General features: G+C 54.3%; 1 protein-coding gene across 2 annotated transcripts; it reads left to right on the top strand.

The window, feature by feature from the left end:
• The first annotated feature begins 661 nt into the window (after nt 1-661).
• On the top strand, nt 662-23557 carry CD34 (CD34 molecule). 2 transcript variants are annotated; one of them, XM_062211299.1, is made up of 8 exons: nt 662-744; nt 10147-10329; nt 11254-11507; nt 14408-14488; nt 22093-22249; nt 22476-22528; nt 22851-23015; nt 23372-23557. In XM_062211299.1, exons 1-8 carry the CDS (start codon nt 666-668, stop codon nt 23555-23557), a joined length of 1158 nt encoding a protein of 385 aa, XP_062067283.1. In that variant the 5' UTR covers nt 662-665. The 2 variants fall into 2 exon arrangements, with proteins under 2 accessions (XP_062067283.1, XP_062067284.1); XM_062211300.1 differs by lacking the exon at nt 23372-23557 and adding an exon at nt 23246-23350.
• Nucleotides 23558-25110: the final 1553 nt, after the last annotated feature.

Genomic DNA, 25110 nt, shown 5'->3' with positions numbered 1-25110 from the left:
GCTCCCTGCACCTCACACAGGTCCTGGAAAACAGTGCCAGGCAAAGTGCACAAGGACACACTGGACGCCACACTCGATGATGTTGGTCCTTTGTGGGTCCCGCGCAGGCGCTATGCCTCGCAGGCCGCACCACGTCCGCCATGACCCTGAGTGCGGGTGTCGGAGCCGACAGGTGTAGCTTTGACCCAGTGCTGTACACAGTGCTCACGCTTGTCAGCTCGGTTCTGGCAGTGGGTTCCTCTACGGGGTTATCAGCTAAAACCTCGAATAAAAAGAAACAAAACCTCGAGGAAAGGAAAAACCCTCCGGGGACACGCGCCCCATGCCGTGCCCACCGGCAGGGCTGACACCAAGGGGTTAAAAGTTGAGTGGAAGTGGCGCCCGGAGAGGTAGGACCCGGGCCTCCGCAGAAAGCTGGGGCCGTGCAAACCTCCACCTCTTTTGGCCTCGACGGGCGGCGGCAACTCCAACCTCCCTCCCAGCGTCCTCCGCCTTTGGGAAGCTCAAGGCGAGGGGCCGGCCGGGCCAAGACTAACGAGGGAGGAGGGGAGAGAGGCGCGAATCCCCCACCCCCTCCCGGGCCGAGGGGGCGGGAGGAGCGCGTCCGGGCCGCCGGCCGAGCCGCGTCTTCCACTCTGCACCTCTTCGCGAGCGGCGCGGGAAGGATGCTGGTGCGCAGGGGCGCGCGCGCGGGGCCCGGGATGCCGCGGGGCTGGACCGCGCTCTGCCTGCTGAGTCTGCTGCGTGAGTAGCCGCGGCCCGCCCGGCTGCGCGGCGCCGAGCGACGAGGGCGCGCGGTGCGGGGTGGACGCTCGGGCGGAGGCAGCGGAGGGGACCCCTGGGCCGCCCCCGCGCGCTGCCGTCCGCGGCGGTTCCCTGCGGGAGCAGCGCCTCACCTGGGAGTCGGTGGGGGCGGGAGCGCGAAGGCGCCCAGGTGGGAGCCGGCCACCGCAGCTCTCCGCCTAGGGAGCGACAGAAAGCGCTTTGGGGGATGCCCGGTCTCTTCGCGGTGCCAGAGGTGCGGAGCGCACAGCTGGAGCCAGAGCCGCGAGGGCCCGGAGAGAGGAGCAGGAGAGTTTGCGGCTGTGGTTGGTTCGGAAAGCAGCGGCCCGAGCGAGGTGCGGGCAAGGGCGCCGGCGCCCACCGCCCCGCGGACAGACGTGGGCAGCAAGGAAAGCAAGGGAAGCCAAGTAGGGGCGGGCGAGGAGGCTCTGGGTCCCACGCCCGGGAGGAACGCCCGGGAGGTGAGCAGGGGCGTTTGGAATGAGAACAGTCCATGGAAACAAAACATCCTCAGGTTGGAGAGTGGGAAGCTGGGCGAGAATTCCCCCTCCAGACCCGGCCTGGGGCGCACTGAGTGGAGTTCCTACACCCGCCTTCCTTCGCTCATCACGAACCCACACTTGCTGCGTTCGGAGCGCCCTGCCCCTGCCCCCTCCACGTTCTGGCGCTCGGGTGGACGGGCCTGGACCCTGCCCACTGCACCTTATCTCAACTCTCCTGCTCCTGCTTAGGCAGAAAGAGAAACAATGGACAATCGCCATTTACACCTCGCTGCTTTCCTGGGGGCAGCGACCTCCCTCTCAACTCACTGAAGTCGCCCTCCCTGGTGCTCAGGGTTTGCTCCTGGTTCCCCACTACATCCTAAAGGCCACCCACCATGGCCAGCCCACCGGGCCTCCGCGGACTCCCTTGGTTCCACGGAGTCGCAGAGGGCTGGCTCCACGCTGGAGGAAGCCGTTTCGTTCTTGGTTGACCTGTTCAGCAGCTCTGGATATGCCTGTAGGGCAAGAGAAAAGCTGTTGTTGAGGTTGTGAAATTCTCCAACGGGTGTTCACCTGTGCCCTCAGCACAGGGGCGAGTGGGCTAGGGGCTGTAATTCCGATCAGAGGCCTCGCCCTCGACTGTTGCACAACTGTGATGCCCGGTGCTGGGCCGAGCAAGGCCTCCACCCCGTGTGTCTGGTCTGCTCAGCTGGCCCGCGTCCGTATCACCTTGGCCTGCAGAGGTGCAGGGGGGGGAACAAAGCAACCCCCACGAAACCTGGGGCAGATAGGCTGGGAAATGCCGGTCTAGAGAGCCTAGAACCCTCCACAGTCTCTGGGTGTGCGAGGGTAGCCCCAGGGACTGAGCCTTGTGTTGGGGACTGGGGGGAGGGGTGGAGAGGAGGTCCCAGGGAGGAATGTCTTTGTAACTGGTTCCTTAGTACAGTCTCTTGGGGAGAAGCACAGTGTATGGGTCCCTGTCCCCAGCCTTGTTGGACCTCTTGGGCCTATTGGAGCTCCATGCCTTCCATAAGACCTTTCTAGGCTTTCTGTGTCGCTGTGTTTGTTAGTACTGAGGAGTCATTTTTCTGCCCTGGGATGCACTGTGAGATGAGAGGAGATGACTATACATTGACATGCTATCCATGGGCCGTTACAAAAAATTCTGTGTTGTTCTCACTGTGCAATGTGTAGGGCAAGGTGAGGGGGGCAGGTCCTGTGCTTGTCTTGTCACTTACTTTGACGAAGAGTGCAGCTTGGGAAAAGGTTTTTTCTGTCCATGTGAGAAGTTGGCATGGACGTTAGCACAGCAGAGTGGGCTCTCCTTGTTGGGGTTGGGGCACATCAGTCTGGAGTCAGGACAGAAGCCGGGGGTCAACAGCAGCGCTGCCACACGGGTGTGCTTCCTCCACCCCCTGCCCCAGGCCCGTCCCTCCCCTGCCCCTAACAACAAGCCCCAGTCCTGCTCAGTCGCATTCCTCTTCTTCCTTTGGGTCCTTCGAGCCTGCTGACCCCACACCCATATCCTGTCTGGGGCTACTCTTAAGAGGGGAAAAAGAAAAGGGAAAAGAATTTTATCAGATATTTTCCAGAGGGGAGAGGACTCCACCCTTTGAATTTCTGCCACATGGCGACCAACGAGGAGCAGCCTTGGGGACCTCTGACTAATTCAGTGGTCGGCCCCCAGTGCTCCCCCCTGGTAGGGCCAACCCAGCTGGCACAGTCTCTGCAAACAGCAATGGGGCCTGGGGCCTCTTTCCCTTGTCCCTGTGGCTCCACCCCCGGGCCTGCCGTGAGCCTGTCCTCACCTCCTTCCTTCGCTTTGTCTCCAAAGCTCCGGGCTAGAAGTGCCAAACTGCGGCAGATAAACTCAGGCGCAGAGTCCTACAAAAACAAGCAGAAAGGAGGAACACAGTCCGCTCCTTAGGCTCTCGGACCGATTTCCTTTAGACCCCTGGCTGAAGGGTCTGGGCTGCCGGCCGCTCCCGGCTCCAGCCTCTGCGCACATGGGCCTCCCTCTTTCCTTGACTTTGGTTGATCTCAGTAAAGGGCTCTCAGCGTGGAGAGCTGCAAACGCGAAGGCATGGAAAAAGAACCAAACTCCACCCTTCGAAAGAAAACGCTGGCTGTCGCTGGGACAGAATAATCCTTATTTTTCTGGGCTTTGACTTCTCTGATGAGAACATTCTCTTCCCTCCTCAGCTGAGAAATGAAAACACTTCATCTACAATTCTTGGTCCCAAGGTCCCCAACTTTGTGCAAAGGAGAGAGAGAGAGAAGGAGAGAGAGAGGGAGAGAGAGGAGAGGATGCCTCTGGGGAGGGTGGAGACGTGATGAACAGGGGTGCCTGTCGGGTGCACATCCCTCCAGGTGGGACTCGCCTCCCTGCCCAGGTGGAGGAGAGGCCTTTTGGCTTCACTGGGAAGTCTGCACCTTCCTGGTCCTGAAAAAAGTTAACTGAAAACTGATCTGTCTTAGGCGAGTGGCATCTCTAGGCAGCTGGTCCCACTGTTTAAGAAACTGCCATCTGGGACCTTTAGGGAGAGCGCCTCGAACCCTGGACTAACCCTGGGTGTGCAAGGGCAGCCCCAGGGACTGATTTGCTGAGCCTCAGGGCAGAAGGCAGAGCCCTGGGTGGGTGGGGGTGGGGGGCAGGGGAGGGGTGGGCAGGAGGTGGGAGGTTCCAAGGGACAAACATCTTTGCAACACGGCTCATCAATACAAGGTTAGGTCACTGCCTCTGATCTTACCCTGTGTTCTCAAACCTTTAGTATAAATTAGCTACACACACTAGGCTCGGGATGGTGGGATTTGAGGGAGGCTAAAGGAATGAACTCATGAAGGGAATGAGGCCACTGGTACACAGGGTCCCACCCTGTCCCTTGAGAAGTCTTGGGATCTCGGGGCTCCACGGAGATTGGGTGAGGTCAAGACAAGCTATTTAAAGATAAAGGGGGAAAACTCAGGTTCCTGGGAGTGCTCCTGTCACAGCTGCAGGCTTGACTGTCACACCTCAGCCTCTGAAGCCCAGGAGGCAGCAGGCCCGTCCAGGCTTGACAGGGACCCCTGTAGGGACGTTCCCTGCGTGCCTACAGGAAGCATGGGGTTCCTAGCTCATGCCGTTTTTAAAAGTAACTGCGCCCTTTGGTTTTCTCTTTGTGTTGCAGTGAGGTTAGCCTTCTGTAACCTCTAATCACTGCTCTTCTGTTCTGCTCTTTGGACTGACACAGGTTTAATTTGCTTCTCCACTGCCACCCCAAACACCTTTCCATCCGGCCCCACCAGATTACAGACTCCTTGGGGCTGCTGACATTACAATGACACCAGCATCAGATGGGGGAGGACACCGCTCTTGCGTCCTCCTCTCTACGGAACTAAGAGCGACGGACCCCCCAGTTCTTAAGAAAAGTCAGAATGCTTACCCAGGCGGGGGAGCCTTGAAGGAAGGGGCCGCTCTCCCTCCTCCCCTTTTCCTCCAGATCAAGGGTTAGCAAACGTTTTCTGTAAAGGCCTGAATGCTTAAGCATTTAGACTATGGGGGTCATAATTGTTTTCGGCTGCAAATTCTCTTTTATTTTTTTCTTAGGACACTTCTAAAAATTTTTTTATTTACTTTCTTTTTCATTTTATTTGAAGGGCAGATAGATACAGAGAGAAACAGATACTTGCAGACAGACAGATCTTTCATCCTCTGCTTTACTCCCCAAATGACTGCAACAGCTGGGACTCGGCCAGGCTGAAGCCAGGAGTCCGGGATTTGATCTAGGTCCCCCACGCAGGTGGCAAAGACCCAACCACTGGAGCCGTCACCTGCTGTCTCCTGGGGTGCACATTAGGAGGAAGCTGGGAAGGGGAGTGGAGGGTAGACTTGAACCCCGACACTCTGATATGGGTGCAGGAGTCCTAGGTGGTGTTTTAAGGGTTGGGCCAAATGCCCGCCTTGCTGAGGACACGTGTGAAAACATGTAAAAGCCTTGCCTGACTCACCGGCCATACAGAGAGCCATGGCTTGACAACCCCCATCCAGATGAAATGACGCCGGGTGGGTAGCAGTGGGACGGGGCTGCTACAGCTCTCTGTATCCTGGGTATCCTTAAAGGAACATCCCCAGCCTAGCAAATGCCCTTGTCAAACAGCCTCAGAAGCAGCCCGCGGTGCACAGAGGTGTTGGTGTGTGCATGCCCTGCGCGGGCCACCCTTCAGTTCTCCTGCTCATCCTGAACTAAGCACCGTGCGTACACGGCCATGACAGTGGTTCCGCACCAAGACCTGTGTCATCTAACTGGGGTGACCGTTAGACCTATCCTGAGGAAACAGCCTTTGTGATTTGGGGCCAGATGGGTGACACAGATAAGCGTCTCAGGCTCTGGGAGAGGCAGGAGGAAGGGGGCCCCGAGGTAAAGATAGCCACTGATTCTTGAGCTTGTACCACACAGGCCAACTGCTTCCCACTCCTTAGCTGCTCTGTCCCTCCAAACATCCGGGAGTGGGGCACTTTGATCCCCTTTTGACAGGAAAGGTTGAAGCATTACAGTAGCTTCCTAAGCCCGTGCAGCTGGAACAGGGTGGGGCAGTGCTGGGGTTGTCCGCCTGCAGTATTCTCTCTGGACTGCAGTGTGCGCTCCTGCCCGTGCTGTGACTTCTTGGGCTAAGACACCCAAGGTCGCCCTCTTGGGGGAAAGGACGGGCCGGGAAGGGGCGGGGGAAAGGAAGCAGCAGCGATAAAAGACTAATACTTGGGAGAAGTCCATGAAAGGCAAGACCACGCACAGGAAGTCCCAGTGCAGGAATTTGGTCATTTACCTCACAGGTGGACCTCAGAGGATCCCAAAGCCTCTTTAAAGACAAAACAGTCTTGAATTTGCTAATTGTAGGAGAAATATTTTCAGAAGGCATTGCATATGCCTCTGCTTCTTTCCAGTAAAGAAAAATGAGTTTACCCTCCGTGCCTCAGATGCTTGTGAAAATGATGTGGCTGTGCGGAGATCAGTGACGTCACTGACACTTACTGAGCTGCCGTATCTACTCGCTCCCACCATGAGCGCTCCCAGACCACGTGGACTGTGCTACCTGCGTCTGGTTTTCATTTATTTCTGTTCCTCAGCTTTTACGTGCTGTTTCTCCTTGTTATTTGCTTCTAATAGCCTCTTCCTAATGTTCAGCTTTGGTTTGGGTGTAAGATCAGCAAACTCATTAGAATTGTGGGTAACCTGAGGATAATTGTCTCTGACCAGGTCCATGTGAGTTCCAGGTGACTTTTACTACATGCGTTTGGTGACACCTACAGCTGTCCCTTGGCGTCCCTGGAGGATTGGTCCCAGGACTCCTTGTAGATGCCAGACTCCCTGGGTGCTCAGAGCCCTTCTGTAAAACACTGTAGTATTTGCATGGGAACTACACACATCCTGCCATCTGTGGGTACTTTAAATCATCTCTAGAAGACCAGTAGCACCCAAGACAGTGTAACTGCCATGTAAATAGTTGCTAATTGTATTGCTTAAGGAATAGTGACAAGAAACCAAGTCCAGCACAGATGCAACTTTTCCCCAGGTATTTTCTATCTGGGTTGGGTGAAACCATGACACAGAACCTGCAGGTGTGGAGAGCCAACTCTGCTGGGCTTCTTTTTTATTTTATTTATTTTTTCTTTTACAGATAGAGTTAGGCAGTGAGAGAGACAGAGAGAAAGGTCTTCCTTCTGTTGGTTCACCCCCAAATGGCTGCTATGGCAGGCACTGCGCCTATCCGAAGCCAGGAGCCAGGTGCTTCTTCTTGGTCTCCCGTGCGGGTGCAGGGGCCCAAGCACTTGGGCCATCCTCCACTGCCTATCCAGGCCACAGCAGTGAGCTTGACTGGAAGAGAAGCAACCGGGACTAGAACCCGGCGCCCATATGGGATGCCGGCGCCCCATAAGGGCTGCTCTCCCTGTCTAGAATGGAGCGGGGAGCAGGTGCCATCATTGCCTCCTGGGATCTGAGATCCACACTGGCTGGAGGGCTGATGCTGTTCCCCCAAAGTTAGGGGTTACAAACACACATAGAGCAAGTCAAGGGTGTGGCTGGAAAAATAGCATCAAGAGATCCTTAATCAGTCTCAACTCTTATAATGTCGTTCTAACAAGTACCAGCGGAGCCCGAGAGACCGTGAAACCAGGGGGCTCACTTGCTGGTGGCCCCAGCGCTGTTCCCCAGGGGTTGGCTCGCAGACACCTGGCCAAGGCGTGCACTGGCTATCATTCAGCTCATCTGAGGGCCCAGCTTTGCCCTTCAGGCCTCCCCCATGCTCAGCATTGTGAACCTGCAGACAGATCCCACTGCCCTGTTCCTCGGGGCTTGGCGCAGGCGTGGTGGGAGGAGGCTGCTTGCAGCTGGGAGCCGGTCCCGGGGGCTCAGAGTTGCTTCACTCTGCTGGAGCAGGCCCCTCATGCTCAGGACGAGCAGCAGGTCTCTCCTCCCATCTGGAAGAGTTCAAGAGTGTTTGTCTGGGCGAAGGAGGCCCCTCGGGGGCGGGGTCCAGAAGCATGACATCACCGCAGCCAGGCCGGCTTCCTTTGGAGAGAGAAGAGGGCTGGGCCAGGACAGACCAGATGGGATTCCCAGGAACTGTTGTGTTGGGGAGAGGAGGGAGGAGATGGGCAGGAAGAGGGGTGTCAAAGCGGGGATTCCAGGAGTGTCTGGAGTGGCGCCTCCAGGGCGTGATGCATCAGTTCACTGTCTGAGTATTACTGCCACCTGCTCCCTGTACTGAATTCACGCTTTAGCGTGCGATTGGTCAAGGGGTCCTAGCTAAAGGGGGAAGAAGCCTGGTTGGGCTTCCATACCTGTCAACCCACCTCCCATCTGTGCCAGACAGGATCCCATCCTGTTCTCTCTACAGATGCGTCCACATCCTTGGCAGTTTAGACCCCTTCCGACCCCCTTACTGTGTCTACTCCAGAGTGAGCCACACCTAGCATCCCCGCACCCTTTGCCCACGTGAGCCATGGTCTTCTCTCGTGGCCACCGCCTTGGTAGTGTGGATTCTTCATCTGTAAGATGCAGATCATATTGGTGCTTCTCCCTGCTCTCCTGCTGCAGGCACCATCACTATTGATCTAACTGCAAATGGCTAGGCAGGGAGGCGGAAGTGGGAGACTGAGGTCCTTGTCCTGTTTATGGCAAGCCTTCTTGGCCTCAAGTTACTTTCCTTGAAGCTAGAAGTCTGGCTGCCTTTTCAATGCTGAGGGAAATAAGAGGTGTCCTTCTACCCTAAAAGACACACCCACAACACCCCGATCTCAATCAGGAACCCTGGGGGAGGAGCTCCAGGATGGCTGGGGAGCCTCTGGTGCAAACTCAGGTGCCAGGTCCAACCGAAGCATTTACAGGACCCGAGGCCAGAGTGCCGCAGAAGCTCACGCACACTCTGCGTCTCAGGTGTTCAAAGTTATAAATCAGAAACGACGTGGCCCCTGTCCTCTCACCTCCCGGCCATCGGGAAGGCTGAATTTCAATCAACCCTGGCATTCAGTGCCGCAGTGTGGCTGAGCAGGAGGAGACGGCCCCTGGTCCCTTCTCCCTGCCTGTGCTGTGGCCCCCGCTGTGCAGATCTTGTGTGCAGGCTTGGGACGCCCCCTCCCCATCCCCCACCCCCCGCTGCCGCCATAGACTTCAGCTGTCACTCCTTGTGACCGCCACTGCTGCTACAGTTCACCTGCAGGAGGGTGGACTGGTTCACAAGGCCCACACAGATCCTGGCTGTCAGCAAAGAGCCTTTTGGGCAAGAAGTTCTAGAACCTTCAGCCCCCTGTATATGATCTGGCGGAGAGGGTATGTGGTGGGTTGTCCTGAAGGTAGGGCAGGGTGTGGGCCCTCTGGGGGTCAGGTTGTGGGCACAAGCTTCTCCCTGCTGAGTCTAAGGATGCTCACTGAGCGCCCCAGAATGTTTAAAAGGGGACAAGAACACGCCCAAAGAGCTTCAGAGAGCCAGTAGGTCCAGGAGCGTTATACCATAGTAATTTAGTGTTTGTTATCACGTTGATTCTCCCAATAACCCATGTAAGGTAGACAGAAAAGATCCTCACTTGAGAGGTGGTCTAAGACAGACAGACAGACATGTGTCTACATGAAATCATAGTTGTTGGCAGAGCTACAGTGAAGCTCCCCATCTTCCCTCTAGCTCTGGTGGGAAGCCAGGGCTGTGTTCTCTGGTCCATCAGCTGGATTCCCAGCTCAGAGCTTCTGAAAGGAAATCTGGGGGTTGCCTGCTGCAGCTTTGTTCTCCAACAGAAGGAAAGGAGAATGGGTTGGGAGGCCACGAGGGGAGGGAAGAGAGGAGCTGGGAGTGGATGGAGGAGTTCGAAGGGGATTGCATGGACGTGGTGCGAGTCTAGTTATCATTCCGAGAGTTCACATACTGGATGGAGAGTGACCCAGAGAGAGAAAATGCCGTCCCTCCCATTTTAGGTCATTGCCGTGTTTATGCAGGTGTAATATTGTATTTCAGTATTTTACTAAACATGAACGTTGCCTTGTAGTTCTGTGTTGCTATAGTTTCCCTGTATTTGTTGTGACTTTGTTGACGATCACATGAGGATTATGGTATAGTAAGTGCAGCTACCACGTGCCCTACTGTTGTTCATTTGGTTGCATTCAACTTTTCCCTCCTGTAACTGATTCTGCGGTGGGCACTTGGATGTGTGTAAACTTTTCCTTCCCTCTTTTCTTAGGACACACCTGGTAGTTGGAAATGCATCCCCCGCCCAGCAGGATATTCCTGTTGCTGCCACATTGCCAGGGGCAGCAGGGGTGTTCCAGGTGGATCCTACCTAAGTCGAGAAGTTGATCCAGGGGCATGTCCCAGGGAAGTTAGGTTCTGAGTTTGCCTCTTTATTTTCCTACAGCCTCTGGGTTCACAAATACAGACAACTTGACTAGTATTATCCTGAAGCCAACTACCCAGGGGGTAATATCAGCTGTTACTACAAGTGTATCCACCCAGGAATCCAAAACACCAAGTACCACTGGAAGCCCTAGCCCCAGCCTCACCTCTCAGGACTTCAATGGGACCACAGCAACCATCTCAGGTAAGAAGGGTGCTTGTCCAGGCCCTGGAGAGATGCTACCAGTACTCGGGTGAAGCATCTGGGATGCTTGCATACCACGCCCCTTGCTTGAGCATCATGCTTAGAGCAACTTGAATAGGTTCTAGATACTTTTTCCTATAGTGGCAACTTTCTCAGGCTAATGCCTTGGCAGCTGATCCTGACCAGAAATGTGTCCTGTACCCCTACTTTCTTTCATGCTGAATTCAGTTTGGTCAGATGAGGGCTCCATACAGGTCTCTGATCTCTTTTCAATGAACGAAACTGGATACATGTTCATATTAGGGGTCTTTGGCTTCTGTTTAGGGTGGACCAGCATCTGGGTCAGTTTCAGAATCCTGAGGACAACTCTAATGCATTTAGATTATTGCTGTGATTTCTAGCTGACTTGAAATGAGCTTGGTCAGGGTTTGGACATGAAATCGTGGCTATAGGCCAGCGCCGTGGCTTAACAGGCTAATTCTCCGCCTTGCGGCGCCGGCACACCGGGTTCTAGTCCCGGTTGGAGCGCCGGATTCTATCCCGGTTGCCCCTCTTCCAGGCCAGCTCTCTGCTATGGCCCGGGAAGGCAGTAGAGGATGGCCCAAGTGCTTGGGCCCTGCACCCGCATGGGAGACCAGGAGAAGCACCTGGCTCCTGGCTTCGGATCAGCGAGATGCGCCGGCCGCAGCGGCCATTGGAGGGTGAACCAATGGCAAAAAGGAAGACCTTTCTCTCTGTCTCTCTCTCACTATCCACTCTGCCTGTCAAAAAAAAAAAAAAAAAAAAAAGAAATCGTGGCTACCGTCCCAAACTCCCAGTTGTGCATCAAATCCCAAGCCTTTGTCATGAACTGAGACAGACAGATGGATGAGTGGGTATGTGTGCATATGTGTACACTCAGACTGTGATTTTGGTCTATTCCAGAGACTAGAGTCAACTTGACCTCTTCCCCTGGGACCACCCCAAGCCCTGGAACCACAAACGCTTCTGCACAGCCACAGACCTCCCTAGCCGTGACAATGCCCACCACCTTGGCCAACTTTTCCACTGCAGAGACAACCTTGGAGCCCAGCACATCACCTGGAAGTATTTCTAATCACACACGCAATAGCACCAGTCCCGAGATATCTCCCACCACATCCTATATGTCATCTGCTTCTACTCCAAGTACCGCCAAGGTGGGTGAGTTGGGCCCCAAATGGCAAACTGCCCCCCCCCCCCATTTCATCTGTCTGCAAGTGAGCTCTCCCCTCCCCTCCACCTCTCCTCATCCCAGCCAATGGGATTTTGGGTCATGTGGGCATCAGGGCGGAAACATGCCGGGTAAGGGTCGCTGACAGTGGGGTAGGGGAAGAAGGGATGATCTGTGCTTTGGGCTCTGCGTTTTTAGGGAGTAGGGAGTGAAGCAGGTTTTCAGGGATCCCTCTATTCTATGGTTCTTTCTAATAGCTATTGCCATGGCTTTGACCAGGGCAGCATTCTCCTTTGGGAATATTTGGAAATCATCTCCCAATGAATGGTGTTGCTTCACCCAAGGTGCTCAGGACAAACAATATGTCCTCTGTTCAATAGCTTGGTGGTTGGGCATGGCTAGAGGCAGCGAGAAGGTCACCAGCAATGGTCAGAACCAGGCAGAACAGGGACGGTGAGCTCAGCCTGCCCTTCTCAGCCCCAGGGCCTCTGGCTCTCAACAGCTCGGCAGGAAGGGCAGAAAATATGAGGGCGTGGAGGCTAAGGACAGGCACGAGGGGCCTGCCTGGTTTCTGTTTTCACACAAGCCAGAACAGGGATTTGGAGAGACTTGGGGGCTAGGGGGAAAATAGTGGTCACCAGGATCTGCCTGGCCATGCCATCATCTCCGTGCCCTATGGCCTTCCTACAAGTGTGTGCTGGACTCAGGGCGGGTGGGGAAACAGCCCCCTGGGAAAAGAGTCCCCCCCCCCCTCTTTTCTGCCCTTGCTAAGCCAGTGTTTACCAGGATTGCTAATAGCTGTTTGCCTGCAAGCCCGGACTAGTGAGGAGGGAAAGAAGGTCTGATTGCCTGGAGGAGGTGAGGGAGCCAAGTGGGAGAGAGAGGACAGAATACCCACTGGTGGAGACCAAGGTGGGAGAGGGAGACAGAGTACCCACTGGTGGAGATCGAGGTGGGAGAGAGAGGACAGAGTACCCACTGGTGGAGACCGAGGTGGGAGAGGGAGACAGAGTACCCACTGGTGGAGCCCGAGGTGGGAGAGGGAGACAGAGTACCCACTGGTGGAGCCCGAGGTGGGAGAGGGAGACAGAGTACCCACTGGTGGAGATCGAGGTGGGAGAGGGAGACAGAGTACCCACTGGTGGAGCCCGAGGTGGGAGAGGGAGATAGAGTACCCACTGGTGGAGATCGAGGTGGGAGAGGGAGGACAGAGTACCCACTGGTGGAGCCCGAGGTGGGAGAGGGAGACAGAGTACCCACTGGTGGAGACCGAGGTGGGAGAGGGAGACAGAGTACCCACTGGTGGAGACCGAGGTGGGAGAGGGAGACAGAGTACCCACTGGTGGAGATAGAGGTGGGAGAGGGAGACAGAGTACCCACTGGTGGAGATCGAGGTGGGAGAGGGAGGACAGAGTACCCACTGGTGGAGATCGAGGTGGGAGAGAGAGGACAGAGTACCCACTGGTGGAGATAGAGGTGGGAGAGGGAGACAGAGTACCCACTGGTGGAGACCGAGGTGGGAGAGGGAGACAGAGTACCCACTGGTGGAGACCGAGGTGGGAGAGGGAGGACAGAGTACCCACTGGTGGAGATCGAGGTGGGAGAGAGAGGACAGAGTACCCACTGGTGGAGATAGAGGTGGGAGAGGGAGACAGAGTACCCACTGGTGGAGCCCGAGGTGGGAGAGGGAGACAGAGTACCCACTGGTGGAGATAGAGGTGGGAGAGGGAGACAGAGTACCCACTGGTGGAGCCCGAGGTGGGAGAGGGAGACAGAGTACCCACTGGTGGAGATCGAGGTGGGAGAGGGAGACAGAGTACCCACTGGTGGAGATCGAGGTGGGAGAGAGAGGACAGAGTACCCACTGGTGGAGACAGAGGTGGGAGAGGGAGACAGAGTACCCACTGGTGGAGCCCGAGGTGGGAGAGGGAGACAGAGTACCCACTGGTGGAGCCCGAGGTGGGAGAGGGAGACAGAGTACCCACTGGTGGAGCCCGAGGTGGGAGAGGGAGACAGAGTACCCACTGGTGGAGATCGAGGTGGGAGAGGGAGACAGAGTACCCACTGGTGGAGATCGAGGTGGGAGAGGGAGACAGAGTACCCACTGGTGGAGCCCGAGGTGGGAGAGGGAGGACAGAGTACCCACTGGTGGAGCCCGAGGTGGGAGAGGGAGACAGAGTACCCACTGGTGGAGACCGAGGTGGGAGAGGGAGACAGAGTACCCACTGGTGGAGCCCGAGGTGGGAGAGGGAGACAGAGTACCCACTGGTGGAGACCGAGGTGGGAGAGGGAGACAGAGTACCCACTGGTGGAGATAGAGGTGGGAGAGGGAGACAGAGTACCCACTGGTGGAGCCCGAGGTGGGAGAGGGAGACAGAGTACCCACTGGTGGAGACCGAGGTGGGAGAGGGAGACAGAGTACCCACTGGTGGGCACTGTCCCTTATCCAAGATGCTTCCAACTAGTTTTCAGATTTCAGAATTTTTAAAAAAAATTTGGAATATTTGTGTATTCTTAATGAGATATTTTGGGAAAGGAACCTGAGTCTAATTCATTCATAGCCACATAGCCAGAAGGAATTTCATACAGTGTTTTTAATAATTCTGTACAGAAGCAAAGTCTCATAATGTCAGTTTCTCCATTTGTGGTATCATGTAGGGACTCAAAGTTTTTGTTACGGAGCAATTTAGATTTTTTGATTTTCAGATTAGGAACGTTCAGCCTGTGTGAACAAGCTCTAGTCCTCTGATAGATTCTGAATTTCCTTTTCCCTAGAACTTTTGGAGGGAGTGCCTCTCAGACATCAAACTCAAAAGGGGGTCGGGGAAAATGCTGGCCAAAGGTATGAGCTCATTCACTTTGTTTTTTGTTTTTGTTGTAATACAGGGAGAAATCAGATGCTCGGGAATCCGAGAAGTGCGATTGACTCAGGGCATCTGCCTGGAGCTAAATGAGACCTCCAGCTGTGTAAGTGAACCCCACCCCACCCCCACCCCATTGCCTCCTCGGTTCCCCTCCCACAACCCCTTCTGAACATCCTTCAGCCTTGCAGTGTGGGGCTGCCTTTTGCTGGGGGCCAGGCTGCATTCTAACAGTGAGCTTGGAGTTTATGGAGTGAGAGGCCCCATCTGGTGGACAAAAAAGGCAAAAGCAATTTTAATTACATTTCGTTGCTACTTGATATTGTCGTTTAAGTTTGCTTTTATGTGTAAAACAATCCTTCTCATTTCCAGATGTAAAGTAGCCACCTCAAATATTGGTTTGCTGGTTGTTATTTGCAGATAACCCTTTAATCCATATGGAATGTATTTGCACTAATGCTGTATTTTCCTTAACAGTGATTGATTTTTATGTATGTCCCAGGCCATATTCTTCAGATATATTTTAGTTTGTGCACATTTTTGCTTATTTTAAATTTAAAAACTTTGTACTTTTGATATCTAGCCAGGCAAGTCTTTCCTCATTATATTATAAGAAGTATAGTTTTCTTCATCTCTCTAGAAAATGTTCAAAGACATCTGTCAAGATGCAAAAGAAAAAAAATTCAAATTTTCATTGAAACTGCTCTAAAGTTGCTCGGTTTTATACCTCTTAGCACCTTTTGTAAAAAATGTCTTTTTCTATAGCTTTGCTGGCTTTATTAAGGTTAGCTATAACCTAGATTTTTTTCATAATATATTCTAATTGATTGTTGCTGCTATATCAGAAAGTTGATGGAGTTTTGAAAAGCTGTCTTGGGTTTGGCTGCATTCTTGAGATTGCGTGTTTATTACAGGAGCTCCTTAGCTCATTCTTTTTTTTCGTTTTTAAGGTAAGTTTCCGTGCGACCTCTTCCTTACTGCTGTTCTCTGCCCGTTTTAGTGGCTGTGGGTCTCAGTTTCAAGTCTGATCGCACTGGTAAGAATGTTTATAGCAGGCCATTAGATTTTAGTGGCGATAGCAGGCCCCCTTGCTTGGTTTCAGTAAATCCGAGGTTCTGACAGGAACAAGACTGTGCCAAAAGGATGGGCTGAAGGGAAGAGCTGTATTTACCTATAGAAGGAAGTGTTTTCTCAAACTGGAGATGCATTGAGGGAGACACACGTGACGTGGGTGCTGCCTGCCCTGGAGAGACTGCAACCTGTGGAAGGCCTTCACTGTGTACCTTGCTCAGTCCGACTTCAGATGCCTTACCTCCAGTCATCCCATTGGATCCCCAAGTAGACAGATCTTTTAAAATTACACCTAAGAGAACAATTTAACTTAGGATATTTAAAAACAACAGAAATTGAGAAGATGGGAGTTTGCATAAGCAGTAACTAGATACAGTTTGCAAAATAGCAAGATGTGAACATGCATTGTGCTGGTAATGCACAATGTGTTTTGCATGTGATAGTTCAACTCTGCTCATTAGGAAAAAAATGTCAGGTCCCTTGCTAATTGTAACCAAAGAAAAATGGCCATCTTTTTTTTTTCTTTTTCTTATCTTGGCTGAGCATTTATTTTCCTGGGTATCACACAGGGCTGTGCCAAAATGCTAATTCTTTCTAGAATGTAGAATGTTCTAGAATGTTCTTTCTAGAACGTAGAGCTAGCTGCAGGGCGTTCTGTGTGTGTGTGCTGCTCTTCCAAGTTCATGTTAAACAACACGTGGCAACAGGGGCATGGTACAAGACACATGCAGCAGACCTCGGGCCTCTGCGGTCTCGTTTCTGCTGCGTAGCCGACTTTGTGCCCCAGTTGAGGTCTCTGCTGTTCCTCTGAGACTGGCGTGCGTCGGAATCAACTTGTAGAAGAGCACGGTGGCCCCTGCATTGCATGCTCAGAGGCTTCTGCACTGCCCCGGCCCTTCTCTTCTTCCCCCGTGCTTGTCACCACTGTCGTCTCCTTTCTTTCTCCCATTCAAGTACTAACCAGGCCTGACCCTGCTTAACTTCCGAGATCAGACGAGATCGGGCAAGTTCAGGGTGGTATGGCTGCAGACCCCTTGCTTCCTGAGAGCGCCACTGTCCCAGACCCCAAGCAGCAGCGCCTCCTAGTGCTCACTAAGATAATCTTCCTGCCGCCAGAAATCCCTGTTCCGTCATTTGTACCCGCTGCTCGCAGTCCTGCCCCTGCTTCCGTTCCCTCGGGTCCTGCTCTCCCAGTCCGTCTTCTGCAAAGGCTTTGAGGGCCATGCCCACCTTTCCTTAGGGTGCATTTGTGCTCTTGGTGGCAGAGGGCCTTGAGGTGCTGGTTCTGAGGGAGGCAGGCTCGGGCCCTCCCCACACCTGCTGGGGAGCATGAAGGATCTGGTGTGTCCTAGCATCACTTCCTTGGCTATCATGTGTTGTCGGTACACGCCTGCATCTAGGGTGTGCCCATAACAGAAGTAAGCACGCATCCAGACACTCGTTCTGTACTGGGACGCGGTGAGAACCAATACGCCGGCTCTCGCTGTGGGATTATTTAGGTCTGCCTCCCGTGTGTGCATCCTGTAAACATTTCCATCGTAGCCTCCAGCACTCAGCAGCCAGGGGAACGGAAGACGACACCGCGTTCTACTTAAGCGCCCCAGTCACACCTCTGCACCCTCATTTGCTGTTCTGGAGTCAGACGTGCTACCGTGGTGCCACGAGGCCTCTTCCCCAGTTGTGACTTGTCCTCTCTGCCACCGTGTCAGGTTAATTTAGTGATGCTAATTGTGAGTCCTCAAATAGTTTCCAAGATACTCGATTCCAAATGGGTATGCTACACCCATTTGCCCAGGGAAATCCAACCAAATGTTTTTCAATTGTGGTAAAACAAGTAGAACGCAAAATCAACCACCCTCACTGTCAGTACGTGGACAATGAGCAATGCTGAGTGCGTTCGCACTGCTGTGCCACCAAGCTCCAGAACGCTTTGCGTCTTCCTAAACCGGAAGCTGTGCCTGTTAAGCTGACCACCACCCACCTCCTCAGGCCCTCGCAGCCATGATTCAGCTGTCGGTCTCTGAATTTGGCTACCCTGACTGCTCCTGTGAGTGGAGTCATAGCATGTGTCCTTTTGAGACCGGCTTGCATCACCTAGCATAGTACCTTGAGGGTTCACATGGGTCGCAGCCTGTGTCTGACTCCTCGCTTTTCAGGGCGGAGTCATCTTCCATTGTCCGTATGCTTCTTTCCCTCGTTTTCGTTCTCCACTATCCGTTGATGAACACTTGGGTTTCTTCCATATCTTGGCTTGTGTGAATGATGCTACTATAAACGTTGAGTGTACAAATATCTCCGAGATACTCTGATTTCAGATCTCTTGGGTGTGTGCCCAGAAGGGGAAGTGCTGGGTCATGTATGGCAATTCTGTGTTGGAATTTTGGGGGAACCATCATACTGTTCTCCATAGTGACTGCACCATTTACATTCCCACCAACAGTGCACAAGGATTCCAGTTTTTCCACATCCTTGTCAACTTGTTATTTTCTGATTTTTTAAAGTATCCACCTTCATGGGTATGAGGTGGTATCTCTGTGGTTTCTGTCTATATGTCCCTAATGACAGTGGTCTGAGCACATTTTCCTCTGCTTATTGACAATTTACATATCTCCTTATTTATTTATTTATTTTTAAAGATTTATTTATTTATTTGGAAGTCAGAGTTACACAGAGAAAGGAGAGGCAGAGAGAGAGAGGTCTTCCATCTGCTGGTTCGCTCCCCAATTGGCCGCAAAGACTGGAGCTGTGCTGATCCAAAGCCAGGAGCTAGGAGCTTCTTCCAGGTCTCCCACATGGGTGCAAGGGACCAAGGACTTGGGCCATCTTCTGCTTTCCCAGGCCACAGCAGAGAGCTGGATCAGAAGAGGAGCAGCCGGGACTCGAACTGGCGCCCATGTGGGATGCCAGCACTACAGGCAGCAGCTTTACCTGCTGCGCCACAGCACTGGCCCCAATGTTTCCTTATTTAAAAAAAGTTATTTATTTGAAAGGCACAGTGAGAGAGAGAGAGAGAGAGAGAGAGAGAGAGAGAGAGATCTTTCATCTGCTGATTCACTTCCCAAATGGCCACAGTGGCCAGGCCTTATCTGGCCTGGAACTCCATCCGGGTTTCCCCTTTGGGTGCAGGGGCCCCAAGCACTTGGGCCATCTTTCACTGCCTTTTCAGGTGCATGAACAGGGAGCTGGATCAGAAATGGAGCAGCCAGGACTTGAACCAGCGCCCACATGGCATTGCAGGCAGCGGCTTAACCCACTAAACCACAACACTGGCCCCTTTGTGAGTCTTCTACAGAGAAATATCTATTCTAGTCCTTTACCCACCGATTTGGTTTTTAGAGCTTTGTTTCTTTGGTCACATCTGTTTATATGTGGTGTTTGTGTAGACTGCCGGCTCTCGTGATGCTGTTGTGTTGCTCTCAGCTGAGGCAGGCTGCCCACAGCACAGGTCACAGCCCTTGCCCTCTGCCCAGACACTGAAGATCAATTTCCATGCAGAAAACATCAGTTAGAGATGAAGGCCTTCTTCCAGCCACGCGCCAGGAAAGAACCTGAGATCTGGAGACAGTCTAACTTCTTGGCCTTGGTTAGCTGTCTGCTTGTTTGCTTGACTTGTAACACGTTCCTTAATTACTCCAGTCCCTACATGGTGAGGCTCACACCAAAGTGGATAGCATTATTTTTAAAAGGGATTGGAGGGCCGGCGCCGCGGCTCACTAGGCTAATCCTCCGCCTTGCGGCGCTGGCACACCGGGTTCTAGTCCCGGTCGGGGCACCGGATTCTGTCCCGGTTGCCCCTCTTCCAGGCCAGCTCTCTGCTGTGGCCAGGGAGTGCAGTGGAGGATGGTCCAAGTGCTTGGGCCCTGCACCCCATGGGAGACCAGGATAAGCACCTGGCTCCTGGCTTTGGATCAGCATGATGCGCCGGCCGCGGCGGCCATTGGAGGGTGAACCAACGGCAAAGGAAGACCTTTCACTCTGTCTCTCTCTCTCTCTCTCTCTCTCTCTCTCACTGTCCACCCTGCATGTCAAAAAAAAAAAAAAAAAAAAAAGAAAGAAAGAAAAAAAAAAGGGATTGGAGGCAGAGGAGGGGATGGAGCCTAGAAATAGCATAAAGGTCGCTGGGAATAGTGCCTGCTTGCCACCCCTCCCCACCCCAGTGTTCGCTGGGCTGCTTTGACATGTTAAGAAGTCTACAGTTTGAGGGTGTCAATGCAGAAAGACCAGGTGTTTTTATTGCTTTTGCAAAGTAACACGTGTGTGCAGACGTGGTGAGGGGCTGGTGAAGCTGACTCTCCCGAGCAACACAGTGAGGCTGTGGCTTCCTCCTGCCCACTCGCCCATGGTGTTCACCCCACAGCCTCTCGTGGGGGAGGATGTTTATTTCCAGCATCCGGAGGAGCATTGTGCTTTGTTCAGGATCCACCTGCTCCTCTCTGGGCCCAAACACAATTCACTGGTGCTCTTAGATTCCAGAGTGGGAGCCAGGCTGCTGCTGTGCCCTTGAATTTAGTCCAAGAAACCAAGCCAGGGCTGGAGGGACCCCATGTGGGGGCCAGTCAGTGGGGACGTGAGGTTCAACAGCAGTCTCCTGAGTTCTTTGGTTGGTGTGGTGCTATGATCAGTGCAGTCCAAGTTCAAAATTATATAAGGCCCACCCTCCCCCCGCCACCCTACCCCATACACTGAAGAACATTCCAGTCTGATCAGAGAGAAATGGCAATAACAGTAAGACAAAATAGGATTGAAATGTGGAATCCCGATGATGTAGGACATAAGGTGTTGCTATTATTAACAATAATAGAGCCATCTGTGACCTAGGACCCACTAGATTGCCAACACCGGTTTGGGCTCCTTTCTTGGCCTCTCCCTTTAGTCACCACTGAGGAACCTGATGCTCCAGCTGGTCGCCTGACCTGCAAAGAGTTTAGTACACAACGGAGCAAGGAGTGATGCCCAGTGTGGCTGAAGACAGAGCGGGCTTCCCTGAGGCAGTGGCATTCAGATTGAGTCTTGAAAGGACAGAGAGTGCCAGGGCCAGTGTGTCCCATCTCCTTGTAACAGGGTGGCAAGGCCACGCGGCCATGCACCGGCAGCCCCACCAGTGTCTCCTGCACCTGTTCGATGTCCTTCAAGGCCGACTTCCAGGTGTTCCTGCAAATCCAAGGCAGCTGCGACCTTGTGCTCCTTTGCGTGTCCACAGCACTTCGGTGCTGCACGGCCTGTGGCCCTTACCATGTCCACAGCTCTGTGACCGCTTCCTTATCTTGTGCCCCTGTTGCTTCGTCTACAAAACAAAGACAATGATGGCACCCATCTCAGAGGCCTGTACAGCACTTAAACTGGCACCTGAGTCATGGTCAGCATGGTCTGGTGCCAGGGAGAACATGGCACTCTGGGAGAAGAACTGGTCTCTGGGGGAGAGACTACTGATCATACCCAGGGTGGGGTCCAGGTGGCAGACACCCTTTCAAAGTCTAGACTAGCGCAGAAGTGGAGTCTCCTCCAAGGACTTCCTGGGGCACCTGCAGAGGCAGCCCTGTCTCCATGACCTTGGCCCTTGAGCAGGGGCGAGGCTGGAGGCTCCCGCTGGCCTCGCGTCTCTGTGACCTACAGCTTGGCTGGCTGCTCCTGCTTTTCTGGCCTCAGCCAAGCCTAGTTATTTTCCCTCAACTCCCTCAAATTCCAGCTGGGGCCCGAGGCCAATCTTGACCTCGCCTTGTGCCGGAGCAAAGGAGCCTAGGTTTTCCTGCCTTAGGTCACAGCGGTAGGAAAATACCCAGGCTCCGTGCCAACTGGGAGGACCCTCTGGCCTTGCCACGGGCCTGCCCACAAACAGGAAGCTTTCTCCCTCCCCGAGGCCCAGGTCCCATGCCTGTCACACGCCCCAGCAGTTTTCCCCGAACAGGAAAACTGTCAGAGCTGTTCAGGCATTTCCTCCTCCGCTGCCTGCCATCCGGCCAGGGGAGAAAGCCTTCGTTTCGGTTCCTTTCCTGCGCACTTTGATTGGAAGCTGCTGGAATACATACGGCGAAGTGGGAGACAGGGTTTCCAAGGGCACAGCCAGTGCTCCCAGTGTACCGCCTTTGCCGGGACTCCCTTGTAGAACCATGAGCGTTCGTCTTCTGGATCTGCATCCCTGAGTGCGGAGGGCCAGTCAGCAACGGGAGACACCCCTGTGGACCGCCCTGAAACGCGGTTCCCTGCTTTTGATGGGAAAGGGGGATGGCAGACAAAACCAAGACAGCACACCGCTACAGTGGAGCAGTGCGCTTTGGGACACCCCCGTGGATGGCAGAGGGAGGAAGTCCCCGAGGACCCTTTGAACACAGGGTCACACATGTGCTCCTGGTTCCTCTCCTCCCTGGTTGTGACCTTGACACAGGTGCTGTGCTCGTGGTTATTATTGCATCGTTAGTAAGGTGATGTCTCCCGAGTTTCTTCTCTGACATCTTACATAGGTTTCGGTGCTGGGCCCCATTTGAGGTTTTAGCTTAAGACAAATGGCAGTGTTTTGATTTTTGTTTTCCATTTGAAGTTTTAGGAAGGCGCGACCCTCTTGCAAAGTGGACAGTAGCTTCAATGAGAATTAGGGCATACTCGTAATTTCATCTCCTGCTCTCCGTTTCTCTCTCTTCTCAGGAGGACTTTAAGAAGGACAAAGGGGAGGAACTGACCCAAGTACTGTGTGGGAAAGAGCAGGCTGACTCGGAGGCTGGGGCCAGGGTGTGCTCCCTGCTCCTCGCCCAGTCTGAGGTTAGGGCTCAGTGCCTGCTGCTGGTCTTGGCCAACAGAACAGGTAAGGGGCACACCTGTCTGGGGGACCAGCCAAGTGATGGCCGCACACTCTGGGTGCAGATCAGAGGCTGCAGGTGCGGGGGAGCAGGGCTTGGCTAATGCTGGGAGAGGCCCTCTAGAGATAAACCACTCTGGCCATCACGGCATCTTCTAGAACAGTGTGGGGAAGGTAGCGCAGGATGAGCTTATCTGGCTTCCAGATTTAGCAGCCCTATTTTTAATTCTAGAACTTTCCAGCATGTTCCAGTTTATGAAAAAGCACCAGTCCGACCTGAGAAAGGTAAGTTCCCTGAAGGGATGGCTTTCAGAGGAACCATGGGTCCGTGGTGTAGGAGAGGAGTAATTGCCGTCTCCACCCCCACTTCCCCCACCTCTCCATCCTCCTCTGCAAGTCTTCACCTGTGCTTGGACCAGAGAGTTTATGGGATGGCATAATTAAGAGATGCCCATCTTGAGTCTTGTTTCAAAGATCCTTGAGGACAATGTCCTCGTGGGCCTGTCCACTGTGGAGTCACACACAGGGGTCAAGAGTGGGCTGGGCTCTTCGTCTAGAACCCACTTTCCACGAGTGACAGCGGCCTTTGCTGTGTCTTCTCTGCAAGCTGGGGATCCAGGATTTCACCGAACAAGATGTGGCAAGCCACCAGAGCTATTCCCGGAAGACCCTGATCGCACTGGTCACCTCGGGGGTCCTCCTGGCCATCCTGGGCACTACTGGCTATTTCCTCATGAACCGTCGCAGCTGGAGCCCCACTGGAGAGCGGCTGGTCAGTGCTGGGGCCGGGGCCCAGGAAGTGGGAAAGGAGGAGAAGGGAAGGAGATGGACGGAAAGTTGACCCTAGGAGTGTTCTGGGCAAGGGAGGACAGGGTGAGGCTTGACCTGGCCCCCACTCTGGGGAGGTCAGTCCTCCGTCAGGACTGCCTGATTTCTTGTGGGACTTGGTCTCTGAGCTCTGGTGGCACGGAGTGGTGCCTCTCTCTGTCCTCTCTCCCCTAGGAGCTGGAACCCTGACCGCTCTTCAGAAGGAAAGGAGTCTGCCCATGCAGCCGCACCCCTGCCCCCCCACCCGGTACCTGCACCCCTGCTTACCAGATAATGCTCCTTTATTTATACACTGTCTAGGGCGAAGACCCTTATTACACGGAGAACGGTGGAGGCCAGGGCTATAGCTCAGGACCTGGGGCCGCCCCCGAGGCTCAGGGAAAGGCTGGTGTGAAGCAAGGGGCTCAGGAGAACGGCACCGGCCAGGCCACCTCCAGAAACGGCCATTCCGCAAGACAACACGTGGTGGCTGACACCGAATTGTGATGCGTCCGGGGGGTGGGGGTGGGGGGGCGGGGTGGTGTCTGCCCCTGTGCGGGCAGCGGCCCCCACCTTGCGGCCTTTCCTTTCCCAGGGCGCACACCTTGGCGGTTTGTGCCTGGGCCCTCCACCCAGGGAGAGGCAGGTGCACCCCTGCCCTCTACACAGCGGCCCTGGGCTTGTATGGGTCAAGGTGTGATGGGGAGAAGCCCACGTCCACAGGCAGAGGAGCCCTGGGGGAGGCTTCCCACTTGGACGCCTTCTTTCTCCCTTCCTCCTCTGCCTCACTGCAGGAACCCCCAGGGCAAAGGAGGGACTTTTCTAGGTTATTAACTGCCTCCCAGGAGGCTTGGAATTTTACTGTTTCTTCCTCATAGTTTCTTTCTCTCCTCTAGGGAAACCAAAGCAACCCTTTGCAGCTGCTCCCTTGTCACAGTATAGCCAGCAAAAAACGTGTTGTCTTAAACCACTTCCCGTATCCCTCTTCCAAAGACACTGTGGGCTGGGTCACCAGCTCGGGGCTTGCTCTCCAGGCCCCTGCAGGCCCCTGGTGCGCCCCCTATCTGTGCTCGGAGGCCTGCCCTGTCTTCTGGCTGCAGTCGGGAATGGGGTCCAAACGGCTCCGTCCTGGCCTTGCCGGGGCCCCCAGACACTCTCCTTTGTTCCTTTTCCTCCTGGTTCTGAGTGTACTGGGCCCTGGGAGCCGGTCCTTGAGCCCAGCTTCTGGACCTGGCTTCTCCGGGGAATCCCTGAGCTCCGAAGCCAGGCCCCGGCCTCCCACTCTGGCCTCCACGGCTTCCTCCTCCCTCCCTGACTCCTGGGTTGAGCTGTGGCCTCAGTCCCCCAGCAGATTCCTTTCCGTCTCCTCCCTTCCCACACACCTTCACTGCCCTGCACCTGGGGGTCAGAGCCCCAGGACACCCCAGGGGCCCCTCCCACACTGCCTCCTCTGCGGGTAGCCCAGTTCTCTGTCATCATTGTCATTTTTCCAGAGGGGTGAGCAGGGATCCTGGTTTCAATGACAGCTGGAAATAGAACTTTCCAGAAATGAAGGATTGGATGGAATTTTTTTTTTTTTTCTGAATAAAAATCAGTGTGTGTAAATACTGTAATTAAAGCAATCCTGGACCACAATCCTGTTCTGTGGCTCTGTCCCAGTGGCCTCCCCATGATGCCCCACTGGGCTGGGCCGTGATGAGGTGGGGAGGGGCTAGACTGGGGAGAGACTGGCCCCTCGCAGCCTGCACGGGCACCGGCACCAAGCAGGGTGATGAGGACCTGTGGCAGAGGTTTGCAGCCTTGAGATTGACAGCAGTCAAGTACAAAAGGAAATCTGCAAACCCCTGCCCACTGCCATAGCTCCCAGATGTCCCCCCACCCCACCCCAGGGCCCTGGGAAGTGGGGGTGGCTGGGGGAACACTCTCACGTGGGTCACCAGTGGCTGAGGCCCATGGGGCCTGAGCGAAAGTCATTTTTTCCATTCCTGCCTTTCCCCTGAGCAATCCCCACCCCACTTCTCTCTTACTTTCCTCCAACTTGTGTAACTCGGGGGAGGCCC

The sequence above is a fragment of the Lepus europaeus genome, chromosome 14 (assembly GCF_033115175.1).
Source record: "Lepus europaeus isolate LE1 chromosome 14, mLepTim1.pri, whole genome shotgun sequence".
NCBI classification, from domain to species: Eukaryota; Metazoa; Chordata; class Mammalia; order Lagomorpha; family Leporidae; genus Lepus; species Lepus europaeus.
This window is presented reverse-complemented; position numbering and strand designations above follow the sequence as displayed.

Excerpts from the sequence above, each read along its gene's own strand:
- CD34 (XM_062211299.1), top strand. The coding sequence starts at position 666 with ATGCTGGTGCGCAGGGGCGCGCGCGCGGGGCCCGGGATGCCGCGGGGC. Across the intron at positions 10,330-11,253 it reads GACCACAGCAACCATCTCAG|AGACTAGAGTCAACTTGACC; the intron begins GTAAGAAGGGTG and ends GGTCTATTCCAG. Across the intron at positions 14,489-22,092 it reads TAAATGAGACCTCCAGCTGT|GAGGACTTTAAGAAGGACAA; the intron begins GTAAGTGAACCC and ends CTCTCTTCTCAG.